The sequence below is a fragment of the Anopheles gambiae genome, chromosome X (genome assembly GCF_943734735.2).
Source record: "Anopheles gambiae chromosome X, idAnoGambNW_F1_1, whole genome shotgun sequence".
Taxonomy (NCBI): domain Eukaryota; kingdom Metazoa; phylum Arthropoda; class Insecta; order Diptera; family Culicidae; genus Anopheles; species Anopheles gambiae.
Window position 1 is genome coordinate 12,082,068 of NC_064600.1, and position 8,368 is coordinate 12,090,435.

Consider the following 8,368-nt stretch of genomic DNA (forward strand, 5'->3'; position numbering starts at 1 on the left):
AGACGGTAAGTGTCAACCTCGTATGGCACTTGTACATTTCGGGACACTAACAAACAATTCAATTATATTTTTAAAAAATCTTGGACATCAATAATTCAGGATAAAATATGCGGATCTCTTTAAATACGTTGGTCGTTTAATTAAAATCAAAGTGATTAGACCATGTATTGAATTGCCTTGTCATAGCTAGTAACGGCTCATTGTATCCATATAAGGTACGCCTGCTCTCGCCGACAAGTAAATTACGAGAGCGAAAAGGTCTCGAAGGCGCATAGATGTTGCTCTGTTCTAATAAACAACGTCTAATTCGTTTTTTTTTAATTTTAGCAACAAATACACATTGGTTTACCTTAAAACGGTGTTCGAGTGTCTGTAGACCAAGCAGAAGGCAACGCGAACGATAACCTAGCATGGTTGAAAGTCCTCTGAATTGATCGCCTTTGAAAGCAAGTACTTGCTCTTGTAAACTTGCGTTGTATTCCGTCTATTGTGTTAATCATCGTAGTGCAATTCGGGCACCAAAGACTTCACCCACCAGCGCACAAGACTAGTAAACAACGACATAAGACTTAAGACATGACTAAATTATCGGAATCGTAGAAAGATAAAACCTAGCATCTTGTATGCCTTGTTAACGGTGTTGTCAATGTGTAAACGGAAATTTAAACTAGAGTACAGTTTAACACCTTACCACCTTACACCTTAGCCGGTCTTGTGGTACAGTCGTCAACTCGTACGACTTAACAACATGCCCGTCATGGGTTTCAAGCCCCAATTAGACCGTGCCGCCATACGTAGGACTGACTATCCTACTATGGGGGGTAATCTATAAGTCACTGAAAGCCAAGCCCACAAGTGTGGTACAGGCAGGCCTTGACCGACAACGGTTGTTGAGCCAAAAAGAAAAAAAAACAGTTTAACACCTAGATCACAAACTTCCTGATGACGATCTAAGACACTGCCTAACTACGAATAATTATACTTGATTGTTTTTTCAAGTCTATGTAACGATTTAATACAAAAGGGCTTGCTCTAGATAATTTTTAGACACCAAGTATCAAACACCAATTATGAATCTCTGCGTCCGTGGGGCTCCTATTGGGCACAGAAGTTCTCAATGAGACTACTGTATATAGTGTTGTATATGCTGGAATTACCTTAAATTGACGGGGCCCCCCGCGGCCGCTTAGTCCGCGTACCGTTAAATCCTATCCTAGGCTATTAGCCCCAGCCATCTAGGGGAGAGATCTCGGGGTTTGGTCCCTTGGTTATCAAAAAATCATCTATGGATACCACATAGTAGCCACATAATATCACATAGTTAGGACAAATATTGTTGAAAGATAACGACAGCAATTCGGCAGCTTGCTAAACAAATTTTAACAAATTGTCAGACCTTTCTGAATTATTTATTTAATATTGCTAGCTACATTAAGTAACAGGCCGGAATTGAAAACAAACATCTTTTGAATGTTATATGGAACTTCAGACAGACAACTAACATTAAGGCTTGATACGGATGCTCTTTCTAATTCAGACAGGCTTTTTCCATACAAGCATGACAAAGTTGCAGACGAGTTGAACATAAAATGTGCTATCTTTGAGCAGTCTTTGAACAAAAACTCATGAAAAATAATCAATATTTATACTGAGGGTTTTAACCCACATGTACTACTGTCACATGTAACCTACTGTCTAATTAATTGGACCCAAATATAGTTAAATCTCTCTAAGGTCAATTCTCAATGGACCTCCCGTTTAGTCACAGAAGGTTAACAAAATGCACGTATTTCTATGGAGTGTCCATGGCAGTAACTGTCAAATTCTTCGTCGCAAAGACTTCAATAGACATCATTTTAGAGAGATTTCACTGAAGATAGTGTTGAGCACAACATTGGTACTAGGTCACATTTGAATTTTTGGTAAAATGGCACCACTCTCTCATCACAAAAAATAAATAAAACAGAATCAATTAATCGATGTATGACGATGTTGTACACCGAGGTACAATTACACCGCAATGTTTCCCCCGATCTTCAAAATATATTTAGTGATTGCGAATACCTTCACTATGAGAAATGTACATCACACGGAAAGCTTCAAAGCATTGCGTATGTTAGGTCAAATTTTCGATATAGATTGTAGTTGTAGTTAAACCCGGATCCGGTTTGGCTGGTCCCATGGTACAGTCGACGACTTGCACGACTCAACAACACGTATGGCTTTGTACGACACATTCTCCGTATGGACCAACTTGCTATCGGTAATCAATAAGTCAATTAGTGGTACAGGCAGGCCTAAAACCGACGACGGTTGTTGCGCCAAACAAGAATTAACCTTACCTCTCAACATGACTTTCCCTGAACAAACCAACAAAACAAACGCTTCAGTGCCAACACCAACCACTGAACCACTATTGCTGCTATAAAATTAGAATACGCACTGGAACAACACATCGAGAGACAAGTAGGATTCCCCTGCTAAAACATCACTATATATTGGCTCTGCCCATCAGTGGAAAAACAGACCGACTGTTCGTCTCTCTTTACTAATCACATCATTATTATATATGTAGCTGTCTTTCATCTGTCAGCATCAATTTAATTATCCCATGTGAAGCCAACTACTAATAGCTTACAACCCCACAACTAACAAATACACACACGAGCGCTCATTCATACTCATTTTCTCTCGAGATTTGAACCACATACAGAGGGGGCGCCGGTGGAACGGTAACGCACCGCTCGCTCACAGCACGTTTGCAAAGCAGGTGCATTTACCAATCACTCTACCGAACCGTCGCACCGATCGGTACGTTAGCAAGCAAACAAGTATCGCATGTACCGGCGCAATATTAATCGAAGCGCTGCGCGCGCGCACCGGTCGGTCGGAGAAAAGATAAAATTATCCTGCACCATTTGTTACGGTTAGCCGGGCTGAATGGTTAATAAACAGCAGCATTTAGCCATCGACCCGTGGCTACGCAACGCAGGCCGAGCATTATAAAGGCATTGTAGTTAAATTAAAATGAAATTAATATTTCGTACAAAATTAGTTCAAACGCCGCGGCAGCGACCGTGGGGCGTAACAGCCGTGCGCGCGCAGCACTGTCCCGGAGCGGTTGACGTTAAGCACGCAAAGATGATCCGTACCCCGATCCCAACACGCAATCTGCCGCCCTCGCGCTCCCCAACCCCATCCGCCCTCTTTTGAGGGGTGGTTTGGGGCTTATGCTTTGGTTGAAGTGTTTTATTTTTTTTTATTTTTCAACCCCATCTTTTCCATTATTTATTGCACATTTTTTGGTTTTTGCTTTATTTTTACCCTGCAACTGCAGTCTCACAACGCGCGCACACACACACACAATCAATCCGGTAACGCCAAGACCCTTTCCCCTCGTCAGCAACCACTTAATTTTTATCATCACTTTCATTTCGTCACTTCGGTCGAAATTGTACCCTATTGAATGATGCGCACCCCATGTCCACCCCTCCACCCAGCAAGATGTTGATTACTATACCCGAAAGCCCGATCATGTTATTGATGATGATGATGATCACGCTGATGATAGTGATACTGACGGGATGATTGTTATGTTTTTCCACAACATAAAGTAAAACAAAATAAACCATAAACGCTTTTGTCGAGGTGATGATGAGGTGGCTTCGCTGCCACACAGCCTTAACCAACACGATCGGGACATGGTGCCAAGGGTAGAAGGGGGTGGAAGGGGATGGGGGGGGCAAAGAGGATGGTTCAGCGCATATGAATGAATCGCACCGCGTTGAACGCCGGCGCAATGCACTTGCACTTGCCTTTGCAGGCGAGCGAGCGCGCGCGCGCGCGTGTGTGTGTGTGTGTGCCTTTTTTTTATAAATTTATTTTATTTTACTTTCTTTCTTTCCCCCTTTCTGCGCTTCCTACATTGTTTAGCCCTCATTATCGATGTTGGCCCGGGCGTTCGGCGTTTGCGGGCTCTTGCTGCCCCTTCCTTTTTAATCAAGCCATCCATCTTCCGGCTCAATCAACACACGCGCTCTCCTAGCGATCGTACCCGGAGCGTAATTGCTGTTAAAACTAATCGAGTAACTAGTGTTTTGTTATTGCTTTTCTTCTTTTTATCTTGCCGGTTTTGTTTCCTTTTTGTGAACACTTTGAAAAGAATCAGCATCGATAGAAACAGTTGTCAATCGTGAGTCTTGCTCGCAAAGTGGTTGCTCTTGGCGTTTGCCACAGTTTGCAAGCAATTTAAGATGAGCTTCACGTGCTCTTTATCATACCGCAAGCGTCCCCGAAAAGCGCTGAAAGCAACGGCAGCAAACGGCAGTGCTATGACAGTTGCTTTTACCGCGCGATAACAATCTGTTTCTTTTTCCAATCATCCTCATCATCATCATCATCATCCGACACAACACGCCGTTTCACCCTTCGCCACAGCTCCTCCCCATTGCAACCCCATCTCTAATTTTCACCAAAGCAGCGCGCAAATCGTGTTGGAAATGTTGGACATCTACCCCCCCCCCCCGGCCACTCCCCAACCCCGTTCTCAAAACTCATGTAAACCGCGACAACACACCCCACCAGGACGGTGAAAAGGCGGCAGGAGCAACAGCAGAGAGCAAAGAAAGAAAGAGCACACACAACAAAAAAAAAGCGGGGAGTGAATTTAATTTCATTCGGTACATCGGGGTGTTTTCCACTTTTTATGGCCTTTTTATCTCCCCATTTGCGATGAGGTTGTCCCGATGAGGTTTGGGGTGCCTTTTGGAGAGCAGACAGGGGAATCGTTGCGGGGTGTGTGCGGTAAGTTCGGAACCCAAACCCGAGATGCGCCGATCGATGTCGCGTTCTTACGCGGGTTTCTGTTGTTTTGAGTTCGATGCTGCTGGTGCGCGAATGCGACTAATTTTCACATGCCTTGCGCAATTACAGTCGAGCCGACATACATAATGGGGTACACCTTCGAGAGTGAAAACTCCTCGGACGGGTGGGACGGGGGTTCATTTTTCAGGCCACCTTTAGGAAGCGTAATCAGATACTGGGGGCGCGCGCTACAACACTTCTTTCTTATGACACTTCCGCAAGATCGGGGCAAGATGCTGCTGCTGGAGTGTCGAGGAATTAATCACGCTCGCGGACCACACAGCGGCCACCAGCGGGCAAAGATCACGCACGATCGCGTGGCTGCCGGAAATGACTGGTCGAGAAACATGGAACTAGGCGAAACTTAAACCTTGGAGGAAAGTTGGGGCAAAACCATCGTGCTCGTTTATCGAATTTTACGGTCTCGGTGGTGCGAAACGGTTAGCAGTTTCGGGCCGACTTGGGTGGCCCGGAGATGTCACAGTGCCGGGAGACATCCGACGCTGAGATGAAACAACTCTTAACGTCTGTACCAGTGAGCAGAACCTCGCGGGACTTCGTGGGCCAAAGAGTAACTTAAAACTGTAGTTAACGTACTACTTTTAGAAATCCTCAATAGACCACAAGTTATTCATCTTGCCATTTGGATTACAATTTTTGTGCGAAGATTAAAATTTTCAAAGATTAAAACTATTAAAATTTTCCTGTTTGTCTAATTTGCGCGCAGCTGCGCGACAGGCTACCGTCTCGGTCTGTCTTAATAATTATTAAGAGAAATAATGTGACTCGAGCGTTGACTCGTCAACAATGCTGAATTTACATTATGATGCGTATTTAATTTTTTTTTTGTCTCTAGTTTGACATCTCTAACTGTACGAAGCATTTTGTCAAACATCCGCATAAGCTGACTCCTTCGGACAACGGTGTTTTGTCAAACAGCTTTCCGTCCGACCAGAGATACAGAAAGAATTATATTTATTGTTCGAATATAACAAAATGCACAAGGAGTAATAGACACATTATATAACCGTTTCACTTGAAGATGGACCGTTGGATAAACTGATGCTCTGATGTTCTGATAGAAAAGATTTTTCCAATGTCCCCCAAATAAAATAATTAATAAATAACAATAGTACACAAAACCAGATAACCGTTTAACAGATTTATAATGCTTCTTGGGCTTGAAGTTAGCGTTTTGTTAAAAAAAAAAACAAGATTATTGAGACAGAGCAGTATCTTGGACGGGCAACGAAAAATGAAACGACTTTAACAACCTTCCATTATACGGAATTTTCCGTTCGTTTGGAGTGAATTTTTGGTTGGCATTGGTCCATTTGATGCAGATAATTGCCCGGAAAATACCACCGATAAAATGTATGGTTGTTACAGAGTTCGGCAGAGTTTGTTCAGAGAATTTAGTTCAGTCAGTTGAGGTACATTTGTTATTAATATATGTGTTATTTTAATACCAAATCTATTTGAGTAGGCTTGTGAACGGCAATTATGTGCACTCTACACGGAACTAGTGTTGGGTTTCATAAAATCTTGCATTGAGATTCATTCGTATGAATCTTCAGTGATGAGTGATTCGAATCTCGAATCGACTCTTCAAAGATTCATGAATCTCAAAAAACTCATGAATCTTCAAGGTTTCATGAACCCCAAACGATTCATAATTCTTCAAGGATTCATGAATTTCGAAAGATTCTTTGTAGATTCATGAATCTTACCAACCAAAATTCAGATTTATTGATCGTATTCAGATCATTTTAAAACTTCATTCTGAATCAGATTTACTCAGCACTACATGGAACACTGTAAATGCTCATCTTCCGCCTTCTGTATCGAAAGCTTGAAAGCGGTATCAAGAGTGTTTAAGCTTATTTGTACATTACATTTCAGCTGCCTTCCAATCGTATAGTACTATTAGATTAATTCTAATCCATATTACACCTAACCACACCCAAAGAAGTTATGGTATGGGTATAGGTATGGTGTTTTTTATCTTTGTTGGATGAGTAGTTGTGTGCATTTTTCGAAGATTTGGTCTTTTTTGCAAAAATTGATCTTTTGCTCATCTACTACCCTGATTGGCGACTGATTTACACTGTCCCACGGGTTAGTTTCCAATGTTTACAACACCGTTATTCATGAGTAGTACCTCAACAGCACAACTGTCACAAATGTATGACGGCTGTTGAAAAACATCGCGCTAGTGTTGAACAAGTAAGTAAGTAAGTGAACTGTAGTAGCCAAAGAAAACTGTAAACAAACGCCGATTCGTCGATCAAGTTAGATCATGAGCGATTTAATGTTTGTACTGCAGCAAACATATTTTCGCACGAAAGGTTAAACATCTGTTTGAATTGATACTTTTTAATGTATGAAAAGTATTAAAGCTCAGTTACAATAGGAATAAAAAGAAAACAACATTTTAAAATGCATCATTGTTCCTCAGCAAATAATGAAACACAATATGGTGGAATGTAACCGTCCAATTGTTCTGCTGGCAGGCTGAAGATACTAAAAGGGTCTACAAAAGGGAAACTGACTCGAAACACAGAGTGAGATAACCATAAACAAAATCCAATTCTCCAAAACTACATAGAACCAGAAAATAGCTAGATGTCAACAGTGCACTTACCGTGAGCAGCTCCTCGTTGTAGTAGAAGTGGCGTGGATCGTGTCGCTCCATGCCTGATCCCCTTCGCATGCAACAGAAAAAGGGAAACACGCTCTACAAAACCGGGTGTCCCGTATCTGCTATCACTTATCACTATCTCACACACGCACGAGCAGTGCAACAGACCTGTGCAGGCAACAAAGCACAGAGCAAACCGGGCTCGATGACAGTTTGTAATGGTCGCGCTTAAACGGATAAGCTCCAAACAGGTCCAGAGTGTACGGCTCTATTGTTTGGCGAGTCGAAAATCATTTTCATTCAATCTCAGAACGTTCTATATGATTGTGTGTGTGTGTAGGTGTCTGTGTATGCTACTCCTAATTAAACTACCATACTGACACGAGCACTGACATGAGCAGCCGCTTCAACAGGTCTCTTCTCCTGTGCAGTGACAGGGAGGAAGAGAGAGGGAATTGATAGAGGGATCGACTCTTTTGTTAAAGTGTTCCGCTGCGCACGTTGCTCCGCTTATTTAGCAGCATGAGTCTTCAAAAGTCTTGACTACTTTACTCGAACGGACGTGTAACAGACACATACACACACACTCAGATGTTGAGGATCCCAAAGTCCCCACCTTCCCCTACCGGTTGACCCGCGCCGCTGCTCCGGTTTGATGGACGAGCTCCAGACTTTGGGGTTGGTTGGTGTTTCAGGATCAGCGCGTCAGCTTCAAGGATTCTCTAGCCTACCTTCGAAAAATAGAAGGTCCACCAACAACAACGCTGACGACGACAACGCACAAAGCAAATCCAACCGCGTTGCAAACACACACACACACACACCGGCACCGTGCGCGCCCGTTGGTTTTTGTATCTGAGCGCC

General features: G+C 42.9%; 1 protein-coding gene across 1 annotated transcript in view; it reads right to left on the reverse strand.

Moving 5' to 3' along the window:
- Positions 1 to 8,368, reverse strand: part of LOC1272454 (transcription factor Sp9) — an 87,780-nt gene extending 79,412 nt beyond the window's left edge. Inside the window, exons 1-2 of the mRNA XM_061646713.1 lie at positions 8,131 to 8,368; positions 7,508 to 7,772 (exon numbers count right to left, since the gene is read on the reverse strand). Coding sequence (XP_061502697.1) covers positions 7,508 to 7,576 — 69 coding nt within the window. The 5' untranslated portion in view covers positions 7,577 to 7,772; positions 8,131 to 8,368. The remainder of the gene's footprint in view (positions 1 to 7,507; positions 7,773 to 8,130) is intronic.